General features: G+C 45.5%; 1 protein-coding gene across 2 annotated transcripts in view; it reads right to left on the reverse strand.

Annotated features, from left to right (window-relative positions):
* The window catches only part of LPCAT2 (lysophosphatidylcholine acyltransferase 2), a 48,879-nt gene extending 41,780 nt beyond the window's left edge, over nucleotides 1–7,099 (reverse strand). The window contains exon 1 of one of the 2 annotated variants that reach the window (XM_039503582.1): nucleotides 6,769–7,099. In XM_039503582.1, the coding sequence (XP_039359516.1) occupies nucleotides 6,769–6,966 (198 nt within the window). In that variant the 5' untranslated portion in view covers nucleotides 6,967–7,099. The remainder of the gene's footprint in view (nucleotides 1–6,768) is intronic. The other variant, XM_039503584.1, reaches the window with a different exon arrangement.
* Nucleotides 7,100–12,465: the final 5,366 nt, after the last annotated feature.

Raw genomic sequence — 12,465 nt, forward strand, 5'->3', positions numbered from 1 at the left:
TATTCACAGTTCACCCCTTTTTCCAGATCATTTCTGAAGATGTAGAACAGCACTGATCTCAGTACCGGGGGACCCTGCTATTTACTGCTCTTCACTGTGAAATTTGACCATTTGTTCCTAGCCTTTGTTTCCAATCTTTTAATCTGTCCTCCATGAGAGGACCTTCCCTCTTATCCCATGACTGCCTACTTTGTTTAAGAGACTTTGGTGAGAGACCTTGTCAAAGGCTTTCTGAAAATCTAAGTACACTATATTCACTGGATCCCTCTTGTGCACGTTTGTTGGCACCCTTAAAGAATTCTAATAGATTGGTGAGGCATGTTTTCCCTTTACAAAAGCCACATTGACTCTTCCCCAACATATCGCGTTTATCTATGCGTCTGATAGTTTTGTTCTTTTCTGTAGTTTCAACCAGTTTGCCTGGTACTGAAGTTAGGCTTACGGGCCTGTAATTGCCAGGATCACCTCTAGGGTCTTTTTAAAAAACAGGCATCTACACAATTGGAACTCTTCTATATTTACAAACAGTTTTATTAATACATTTAGCACAGTCACAAACACCCCAACTCAGTAAGGTAGATAGCGATACTACAGAACGTACACCTGCACATCCATATACTCACACCATCCCATGTAGAATAACCTGAAATATTAGCTATTATCTTCCTCATTACCGTCACCTTCTCCCACATCACTAGTGCCCATTTTTTGGCACCTCCCAAGGACGACATCTCCTCCCTACTGCCCCTAGGCTATGATACAACATTTATAATATGTTATGCTGTCACCACCATGTTTGATGCATATTTAGTAGGGGATTTTCCCTTTTTCTTTATTTGTATTTTCTTACCTTACTTATGTCAGACTGTCTTTTTTCTATAGGTTAGTACATCAAGTACTTCAACTTATTATATACATAAATTTGTTACCATGACCCCTTTTAGATATCTGTGGATGTAAGTTGTGTACCTGTTATATACATCAATTTACGGGCCGAAGGTGCTGCTTCCAGCAGCTCCCATTGGCCTGGAGCGGTGAACCGCAGCCAGTGGGAGCCGCGATCGGCTGGACCTGCGGATGCAGCAGGTAAACAAACTGGCCCAGCTCACCCTGCCAGGGGCTTTCCCTAAACAAGCGGCATCCCAAGTTTGGGAAACACTGACCTAGCAGTTCAAGCTAAATTCACTTCTGGTTCAGATCCCATGTTCCAATTAGGACTAAACCAAGAACTGCCTCTCCCCTTGTTGGTTCCAGGACAAGCTGCTCCAAGAAACACTCATTTACAGAGTCTAGAAATTTTATCTCTGAATCCCCTTCGGAGGTGAAATATAGCCAGTCAATAAGAGGATAGTTGAAATCCCCCATTGCGTTTTCTGCGTTTGTAGCCTGTCTAAGCTCCCTGAGCATTTTAAAGTCACCATCCTGGTCAGATGGTCGGTAGTATATTTCTACTGCAATACTCTTACCATTCAAGCACAGAATTTCTATCTATAGAGGTTCTATGGTGCAGTTTGATTCATTTAAGATTTTTACTTTGACTGTATGCTTTCTTTCACACATAGTGCCATTCCCCCAACATCGTGACCTACTGTGTCATTCCTATATATTTTGTACGCTGGTATTACCAAGTTCCATTGATTATCATCATTTCACCAAGCTTCCATGATGTTGCACTTCATGTGCAGATTATAAACAAAAGACGCAAAAGGAGACAATCACGTACTGTATTTCTTGATCCAGTATTGAGATGCTAGTAGGAAATCTCTGGTTCCACAAATTCTGCACACAGGAGCTGATTTTATTAGATTCATAATGACTGACACCGAATAAAAGAGGGAATTATCAGTCCCCCATGCCAAAAATTTCAAAATTAGCCATTGAATGAGGATCTCTTGTCAGCTCCTGCACATTCCCTTTCCTGCCCCGCTCTCATTAAAGCCTCTTCTATTCTAGCTGTGCACCCTTTTGGGGATGATTGCTCTACTCACAGGGCTTCAAGTACCAGCTTTAAAACAATGACTTACAATTCTCACTTTCCATACCTGCCGGGTCTCCAGCCATGCAATCTCATACTTCGGCCTGTCTTTCTGCCACCTCCTGGATGTCGCAATACCAGCTTACCCTTAACAAGATCAAAACTGAACTCTTTAGACTTCCTCCCAAACCCAGCGCTCCACCCCAGCATCTGACACTGTTGACAATGCCCAATCCTCCCTGACACTGTCAATCTTGGGATCACCTTTGGCTCCTCCCTCTCCTACATCTAACACATCTAGGCTTTATGCCAATGATGCCCTTTCCTCTTTTATAACATTTCCAAAATCCAGCCTTTTTTCTCTCCACACAGCTAGGCTCACATCATCTCTCATCTCCCTCTTCCTCCTCTCTGGCTTCTCTGACAAGCACATTTGCCCCCGTCTCCACTAATCCATTAAGAAATACAGTTGCTAAGATCATGTTCCTTACCCTTTGTTCTGATTACGTCATCCCTTTCTCTGAATCCCTCCACTGACTCCACATTTTTCAGTGCATCGAATTCAAGCTTCCTGTCCTCATCTTCCAGGCTATTCACAATTCTGTCCCTCTCTAACATATCTACCCTAGTCTCTTATGTTTCCCTCCTACCTCCTTTGCTTTGCCAATTATGGCAAACCTCCATTTGTTTATTTCTCCCATGACTGTTTCTGCTTTCTTCCATGATGCCCTTTATGCATATGTAACCCACTGATCAGTATGTCCTCCTCTGTGCCCAGTCCACACAAGATGAGTCTGTTATAGCTCCCAGCTAGAGAGTCTGTTTCTTGAACTCAAGATGCAGAGACTCAAGCTTTTAGCCCTAGAGATCTCCAGTTCAATCCCTCGTGTTGGCCAAAATGGTGGTCATTACACATAAAACACGCATTCTGAATTAATCTATAAGGTTACTATCCTCTCCTCAATACATATTTTTGGTGTTAGGCCCATGAAAATCAGCCAGCCTGTGAATGATAGATAATGCAGCAGTCAGAGGTAGCAGATTTATTTATTTTAAAAGACAACCATCCTCATGAACTAACTCCAGACTGGAAATAGCAGGCCACCATCAAGCTTGGGAAATCCATGTAAATCCATGTGATCTTATTTCTAAATACCCTACTCCTTCCTTCACTTTGTTTAATCACACTTGCTTGTTACATCTGTTTCAAACTTGATTGCAAGTTCTCTGAGGCAAAGGCTGAATCTTCCTGTGCAGTTTGTACAGCTCCTAGCACAATCTTTTAAAAATCTTAATTGCAGCCTTTGGTAACAACCACCATGTCTTCTGCTTGCCTTGATGGGCTATTCTGATACAACACCCCTCTATTGTTACAGGCTGTATAATACACACACGTTTTAAATGGAGAGCTATTGAGCTATAATTAACACAACAAAGATACTATAATCTTTTTTCCTGATCACCTATAGCACACACATTTAATATTAGAGGGACATGTCATAAATTGATGTACAGAGATGATTAAGGAGTGAGACAAATTTAGGTCTGCTAAATCCCACCTTCTTACAGCTCCTGAGCAGGTAAACCTGCCCCTAGCAGGTAAGACTGGCAATATTTTCGGATGGAAGGTAAACATCCATTGTTTGTTTCAATAGATTTGTATTACTTTTTTCAGATGGTTCCAAACCCAAGTAATCCTATGTGACGTGGAAATCATTTCCTCATCTTCTAAAGAGAACCTTTCTCTTCTAAACAGCTGCACTGTGAGGTTAAAAAACCATTTTTATTTAAAAGTATGTTGCTATATTGCCATATATAATGCCAGAGGTCTTTTAAAGTTGACTACACTTTTCACCACGTCTGACATTATTTACCTTTTACATTGCACTCAGCTCCAACTATGAAAACAGACTAATCAGTTTCACTTTCCAGTTTCCATGTATTAGCACATTGGTGCAGCCTTTGGGTTTACAGCAGAATATAGCTATCCAGACAACGTGTCGTGAAAATGTTGATTTTTATATTAAGTTTTGTTAAAGAGTAAAAAAAATATTCAAAGCCACAAAGGCCCCCGCTAGATTTGGGAACTGAAGTATTTGACTAAGCCTCTAATGTAGGACGGGGTGAGACCACATCTCACTGAAGAATAGAAAGGAATTAAAGAAAAGCATGTGTTTTTATGCAGAAGTTCGAACAAACATTCGTTGCTGTCCAATGACAAGAAAGATTCTGCTAGCAAAATGTGAGTGAAAAGCAGGATCTTCAGTTCCCACTGGCCTCCTGTCTCTCTGTCAAGCCTTGACCTTCAAGGTGCACCTCACAGGCAGAACCCAGCACTCATTGAGAACCCCAATGGCCTTGAGGGGGCTGTGAATGGGTGCCAGGCTCACCACACAGTGCACCTTGCAGCAACGGGGCCTGAAACTGTACCATTGTGTAATCTCCCCCCACCCTCCTGTAGCTTTACAGGAACATACTTCAACTGCTGAACAAGTGGAGATTATTGTAGAGATCTGGAGTAATGGACCATGGTTTCAAATTGCAGGCTTCTGAAAACAAGTTTCTGTATTCTATAACTGGATCTGCTAGTATGGAAACCTACACCTTTGGGAAATTGCAGTCGCACTAAAGTCAATGGCACAACTGAGAGGTGTGCAGTCCATGCTTGCAGATCCTGGTTTGTTTGTATTTAAGAAGCATTTCAGTCCACCATTATAGCAGAATAGAGTAAATACTGATCGTAAATTGTTATGCAAGTGTCTTACCTTTCCTCCACCTCACCTACCTTCAATGCGAGTTATTTAAAATGTAGAGTATAGATATATAGAACTATTTAGAATTCCATTACACACTAATCCCCGATATTTAATGAAGTATCAGCAGAAAGTGGAAGATGATTAGGCCACACTGTGTTGTGTTGATTGTCCTTACTGAGACAATGTCGGGTCAAATTTGGCTCAAAGTTTAGATTTTAATATAAGATTTTTAAAACCATAAATCATAATTGTTTCCACATATTTTTAATTGCAAAAGGTGAAAGAGAAAAAAGAAAAGTCTGTAATCCAATCCCCCGCATCATTTGCATCCACTACCGTAGAATCTAGTTCAATTGAGCCTGCAAGTAAAATCCGTTAACAATAATGTGAAACTGGCTACCTCTTTGCATTGTCCAAGCTAACAGATAAGAGTCACCATTAAAAAAAAAAGTATATGTTTTAAATTATTTAATTTTAATTTTAAAAGAACAGAAAAGAATTTTTAAAGTGCTTAACATGAGTCTTTTTAAAATCAATATTATAATAATTCAGCTTTTTATACTGCCATTTCAAAGCGAGGCAAGTATTAGACACATTGTACAGATTAATAACCCAAGGAACGGAGTTTAAAAGTTCCCTTATGACAAAAATAATGTTTTAAGCGATTTTCTTTCCTACTTTATAAACAACCACCATAGCCATCATACTGCAAATATTTATGCAAGGGTGTAACTTTACTCACGAGTTGTAATTTTAACGTCAGTGGGACTACTCATTTACATACAGACATTTCACCTGCTTGTTTGTAGGATTGGGTGATTAAATTATTAAAATGAGATCATCTTAAACAGTGACTTACTCTTTATGCTGATTTCTTTTACATTTCCCCTAAGCTTTGATAATAAAAAGGCTAGTCATTTTCTCCCTATTCAGTTTCACTTTCAAGGTGACATGAACCAGAAGAATGAGGAAATGATTGGGAATGAAATGTTTCCACTGGAAAAAATTTCTACTGCTGTTAAATGTTATAAAATGCTCCCCTACCCCAGCCAAATCTAAAATCCCAGTGCTGCAACTGGATCTAATTGCAGTCATGGACCAATTTTGACCTGATGCTGCCAGAGCAACATCAAAAGTACCGGGTAATTGCACCTCAGAAGTTCTAGTCCTTTAATTCAGTGGTTCTCAAACTTTTGTACTTTCACATAGCAAGCCCCTGAGTGCAGCGTCCCCCTCCCTATAAATTAAAACCACTTTTTAATATATTTAACACCATTATAAATGATGGAGGCAAAGTGGGGTTTGGGGTAGAGGCTGACAGCTCACGACCTCCTGAGGGGCCCCAACCCCCAGTTTGGGAACCCCTGTTCTAATTGGTCAATTGGACCAAACAGCCACAGTAAACTGAAAGGTTAACTCTTCAAAAAAAGTGTAACATCTCCAGTGCAATGGGAGCTACTTTTTAAAAGGGGGTGGGGGGAAGAGCATTTACCAAGACACACTATTGGTGATAGTCCCTCTGTTTTAAATGGGAACGAGCCATGTAGATTTTGACAAGCGGGGGGAGGGCGATGGGATTTGTTTGTTGGTATAAACGGCCCCTACTTTAATCACACAGTCGGAGCACCCTGCACTCTTTCAGCTGCAGTATGTCCACGCACAGAAAGGGAAGTCTGGGGTCCATGCAATTTAGCTGGGTCGTTGCAAGCCCACACGCTGGCAGGAGGGAAAAGACAAACACCGTCTAGCTGGTGCACGCCCGCAGGGGCCGTCGGGCTGCTCCCAGGCTGCAGGCTAATCGCCGCCCTGGATTTACGGCAGCCTTGGCGGCAGGGCTGCACGGGAATAAACAGCCGCTTTCCCTTGGCTTGGAGCCAGCCGCTGCCTGGGTGGGCAGCCGAGCCCCACGCCCAGCAGCCGGGCCCGGGCCCAGACCCTTCCCCGCTCCCCGGCACCGTCCTGCCCCCGCACGTGCCCCGTTTGCCCCGGCCAGGATGCAGCTGCCCCGTTACTCCGGCCGCGGGCCGCCGGCCTTACCCGGGCTTTGTCGCGGGCGCTCAGGCGCCCCTCGTGCACGAAGGGGTTGCGGACGCTGGGCGGGTAGAGGGACTGCTGCCTGGGCAGGGGGAAGAGCCGCTGCGCCATGGCCCCGCTCCGCTCCTCCGGTCGCCGCTCCGCAGAGTCACCGCCGCGGGGCTGCTGCTGCTCCACCTCCCGCCGCCGCCACCTGCGCATGAGCCGGCCGGCCGGGCCCCCGGGCTGAGCGCGCCCGAGGGATTCCCCCGCCGGCAGGAGACGCCCACGGGCCTCTGCTCCCGGCCTTTCAGCCTGTAGGCGCGTGTCCCTGGAGGGGACCTGCCGGGCAGCCCCTGCCCGGCTCCAGCCAGAGCCCCCAGGGGGGCTGGGGGCGGGATTTAATGGCAGCCGGGGCTGGCCCCCCGGGGGTAAACAGGGAACAGCCCCCAGAGCACAGCCAACCCCAGGGCCCTCAGCTTTGGGGGCTGGGAAGGGAACCGTCCCAGGAACAGCAGAGCCCCTGTGCCTCCTGCAGGAGCTGTGGCCAAAGCCAAAGCAGGAGGCTGGACCCCCGCACTTGCCCATCTCCTTGGACTCAGGCTAGTGCAGGGGTTCTCAAACTTTTGTGCGGGTGACCTCCTTCACACAGCAAGCCTCGGAGTGCGACCGCCCCTCTTATGAATGAAAAACATGTTTATATTTAACACTTTTAAATGCTGGAGGCAAAGCGGGGTTTGTCCCCTCCCCAAGTAATAACCTCATGACCCCTGAGGGGTCCCAGCCCCCAGTTTGAGAACCCCTGGGCTAGTGGGTTCTTGCCAGCACCCCAAACCTTGAACAGCCAGCCGCTTGCAGCCTTCTCAGAGGCAGCACACAGAAAGCCTCACTAACCATACATCTATTTGTGGTGCCTATCTGGCCTCCATCACTGTAGGATCTACATGCCTCACAATCTTTACTATATCTCTCCTCACAACGACCCTGGGAGGCAGGAAACTACTATTTCCCCCATTTCACAAATGGGGAACTGAGGCATAGAGAAACTAAGTGACTTGCCCAAGGCATCTGCTTGGAGGTTGCATCCCTTGTGATGATGATGATGATGATAATTTGCTTTGTGATAGGGCCTGCTGGGGGCCCCAGTCATGGCCCAGGATTCCATTGTGCTGGGAGCTCTACAAACACAGACCAAAAGACTGTCCCTGCTCCAAGGAGATTTTATTTTCCCCTTTTCTTTGTGGTGGTACAAAACCAAAAATCTCTCAAATGCACAGCCCAATAAATCACAGAGGAGCAAGCCAGGTCTGGGTCAGTTGGGTCTGTCTCTCTCTCTTTAATATGTGTAAAGTTTACTTCAATAACGTCAGTTTCATCCTTTTATATCATGTTGCCACATTTCCGGTTAGTATTTGGCATGGATTAACAAAGAGACAGCCCAAGTTTGTATGTAGAAGCAGGGGTAAACGTGGACCTAAAATAGATGGCATATCCTGTAAAGAGGTCCTCATTCTAATGCCCTGAAACCTTTATGTTGCAGCGATCTACCACTAGGCAGAGACAGGACAATTTATTGCCAGAAAGATAAAGTCAGGGGGTCAGGTGGCATAATTAGTGAAGAGGAGTTAATTTTAGGTAGGGAGCCCTATAAGGCTATTCATTCTCCATCTCCCTTTCGGAGGTGAGGGCTGCTGGACCTTCCTCTGTCTTCAAACCTGAATGAAGCTGGGTCCCTTTCTGAAACTAAGCGAAGTTTCAGCCTAACTTTCTTTGCGGTACTTTGTTTTAGTTCCTCACAGCACACTCATAATAGAGTTGATACAAATTTATTAAACAGATTATGATATAAGAACAAAACTTTTTCATTGCCCCATCGAAGGTAGGGGGTCTAGTGGAGTGGGCACTGGACTGGGACTTGGCTCTCAAATGACTGACCTGCTGGGTTACCTTAGGTGAGTCCCTTGACCTCCCTGTGACACTGTTTCCTATCTCACCTATTGTCTGTCTTGTGTCTAAATAAGCATTCATATAGTGGCTAGCACCCTAACTCTGTTGGGGCCTCTAAGTGCTACCATCATACAACTAAATAACAATAACAAGTCTCAACCTTTCTAATCCAGTTCCTCTGTTTGGGGAGAACAGTACTTACCTACTTCACAGCGATGTGAGGATTAATACATTAACAGCAGTCAGATGATTTTTAATAGTATTTGTGCTTTCAAAGTGCAAAACACTGTGTAACAGCTAATTAATAATACAAAGATTCTGCCAAATTCTGGCTTCAGATATGCACGCACCGCACTATCTGTCTGCAATTGAACCTCAGCCGGGCTAGGATTTTCCTCACTGCTGGGGTTTCTCACTGTCACCTATCACACACCCTGTCTGGAACAGTTACAAGACAATCAAAGAAGTTGCTAACATGGAATGTTGGGGAACCTTTTGACTTCCACGCTTGAACTATCTGGACTCTAGAGAGACCTTACAGGTGAAGGGAGAGAATCTGAAGGCTGAGAGGGAGGAGAGGAGAGTCTAGGCATCCTGAAAGGACCAGCCAAAAATCCGAAGGGCTCTCTGAGTGGTGAGGGTATTGGAGGGAGGTGCTGGTTTTGTTTTTGCATTGTTCTGTAACTTGCTGTAGTTTCTCTATGAATAACAGTTTGTTCAAAAACCGGACGGCTTGGCTAGGCGAGCAGCAACCAATTCCTCTCTCATCGGCAGCCAGTCTTCCATAGAGAATAAAAACACCCCAACTGGGCTTAAATGAGCTTTGTGTAGCAATCAAGGCTCTGCCTAATTCTCCCTCTGTAACCCCCACCCCCACTTATAATGAAGGACACTAAATCTTTGGTACTAAATCTCTCACTCACGTTCCTCCCATTTGGGATGATGCCAAGACTCGAGCTTCTAGGCCTAGAGCCACAGTGCCGTGAATTCAAAAGTGACCTTCTCTGCCAATCCTTGATCTCTGCCAATCCTTGATCTTTTAAAGCCCTGACTCCATCGGCCATGGCTAGAACTAGTTGGAAACTGGAATTTCCCATAGAATAGTAATGTCAACAAATGTGGTTCGGAAGCATTGAAAGGTTTTGTTTCAGTAATGGATAGCAGGACAAGAGTGAATGTTCATCCTGGATATTCCATTTTATAATTAAATAAACCGAGATGAGGAGAAGAAATCTGGGGTTATAGTTTTAGCAGTAGAGCTAACATAAATTAGCAGCTCCAAGCTTAATGCAGGAGACACAGAATTGCCATCCAGTTGACGGTTAGACCTTGCTTCACATAGCCAACTATTCTGAGCCTCAACTTCTCTACCCTGTACAGTGTGATCTTCATGCAGGAAGCAGCAAAGTGGAAGCTGAGTAAACATGTTCCTGTTTGCAAAACTCAGGTGTGATCTCTGTTGTTTATTCTCTCTAACCTTCCACCTCTTGAGCACAACCAGGTTTTTTGGGTAGTGCTTTGGTGATATGGACATTTTAAATCATTGAGAGTTGCAGGGGCTCAGCATCTCCAAAAATCAGGCCCTCTTTTTCTATATCAAATTCATTTTCAGTTGCTATTTGAGTTCAGATTTAGGTATTTATAAAGCATGTGGTGGTGGTACTTGTGATAAATAGCGCTTATCAAGCATCTTTGACCATCTCACCTGCACTCTGCCCACTAATCCTCACCCACTGAGACTACTTCTAACTCCAGGGAGCTTCAGTGGCTTACATGAGCTGGAGATCTGGCCAGGAGCTTTATCCCATTGGATAGAGGAGAATCCTAGCTTTCTAATTCATTCAGTTCTTGTGCTGCTTCAAAGATCCCAAGTTATTTAGTCTTACAGTAATGATGTTCTTATGTATAGAAAATCTATTTTAGGCAATTTCACACAATTTTAAAAGTATTGATTATATTTTTTTCCCTTCTACGATTGGTACAGTTGGATTTATGCCATTGAGGGAGCCTAGCTTTGCAGTGAGAGAGAAGCACATAATGCAAATAAAATGTTTTAACATTCTGGAAGAGTCTTTCTGTAAAATATGTAGCATATCAGAATACATGATGAGGTGAAAAGATTTTACCAGCATTCATTTGTAATCTAGCCATTGTTCCGGAATTCGTGGCAGTGAGGTATATGGCAACCTCTTTGGGGTAGGGGCCATCTGTTTGTTCTGTGTTTGTACAACCCCTAGCAGAATAGTCCTGGTCTATGACTGGAGCGCCTATGTGCTACCACAATACAAATGACTACTACTGATAGACATAAAATTCATTGTGGTGATATTATCTACTGAGTTTTTATTGTACATCACCAAAATCCACAGATAAACATACAGTGTCATATATGTACAATTTAAGGGTAGTTTATTCTTATTGATCTAGCACATAAGAGTATTCTAAGCACTTTGCAGGGATGTAGGAAGATAGATTGTAAGCTCTTCTGGGCAAGAATCTAAGTGTAATGTTGCCCTCCTGGCTCCTCCACAAAACTCAGCTGGAGACCTCTTCTGTGCAAATATCAGTACCCTTTTATTTGCAGTGTTTGTTCCTACCACCGTCTATATACAGTTCAGTCAATACAGCCAGCTCCCTGGGGGACTGCTAGTCTCTTCAGCTAGCAGGGAACTCCAGCCACAGGCTCCTCCCTTTTCAGTTTCCCCCTTCCCCTCTTCTTCCTTCCTGCCAGCTCTATATAGTCTCCTGGCTGATCAGGCCAGCAGGTGTTTCTCCTTAACCCCTTAGGTGAGCCACACCCAGCCAGCTCCAATTAATACTCCTTACTTGGAGCTGGGCTAACAGGGGCCTGGCACAGGTCTCCTGGCTAGCCCCTGTTACACGCCTCACCCGCTAAGACAGGCAAGGGCCGGCCTACTTTAGCCCTTTTGCCCCTTGGCCCTTTCTACCCAGGAGGGCCCTTTCAGGGAAGGCTCCCCACTCCTGGCTGGGCACTTCCCGGCCACCTCTGTTGGTGGATCCTCCATCCCTCTCCCACAGAATGTACACTGCTCCGAGAGGGGTGGCCCCCATAATTCGCCTCTGCCTGCAGGTCATCACAGCTTGGCGGGCACTCCATCCCCAGTTCCTCCTGTACCTCGGGTTGGGTTTCTAAATTCATCCCACTCTCGGGTGGGGCTCCCCACACCTCAGTTTCCCCCATACCTCTATTCTGCGGGTCTGGGGCCTTGTCCACGGGGAGCAGTGATATGGGGTGCTCCCCTTGGCCCGTCCCTTCCTCTGAAGGGCTCAGGCTAGCCAGCTCCCCCATATACCCTTCCCACGGGCCCACCCTCTCTGGGCTCTGTTGTCTAGGAGTTTCTTCGCTACTGACGGGACTAGGCCCATCCTTTTGTCTGGGGACCCTCTGGCTCAGTATCTCTGCCCCTCCTCTCAGGGTACCCCACTGCTTCCTTCTAAGCAGCGGGGCCCAGTCCTGGCCTAACACTACTGGATATGGTAGCCCGTCCAGCACCCCACCTGCTTCCATCTGAAGCAACCCCTCACTTCCAGTGGTACCTGAGCCACCGGGCAGGACTTCTTGTCCCCATGGATGCACCCAAGGGCCATCCTTGCCCCCGGGAGCTGCCAGTGTGGCTTTACCAACACCCTTTGTACTAGTGTACAGCCTGATGCCATGTCTACCAGGCCCGTTTGGGGTTTTCTCCCACCTTCAGGGAATGGTGGACAGGTTCAGCCCCCATTTTTGCCCCTCAACTTGAGTCCATCCATAAA

Source organism: Mauremys reevesii, linkage group 16 (genome assembly GCF_016161935.1).
Source record: "Mauremys reevesii isolate NIE-2019 linkage group 16, ASM1616193v1, whole genome shotgun sequence".
NCBI classification, from domain to species: domain Eukaryota; kingdom Metazoa; phylum Chordata; order Testudines; family Geoemydidae; genus Mauremys; species Mauremys reevesii.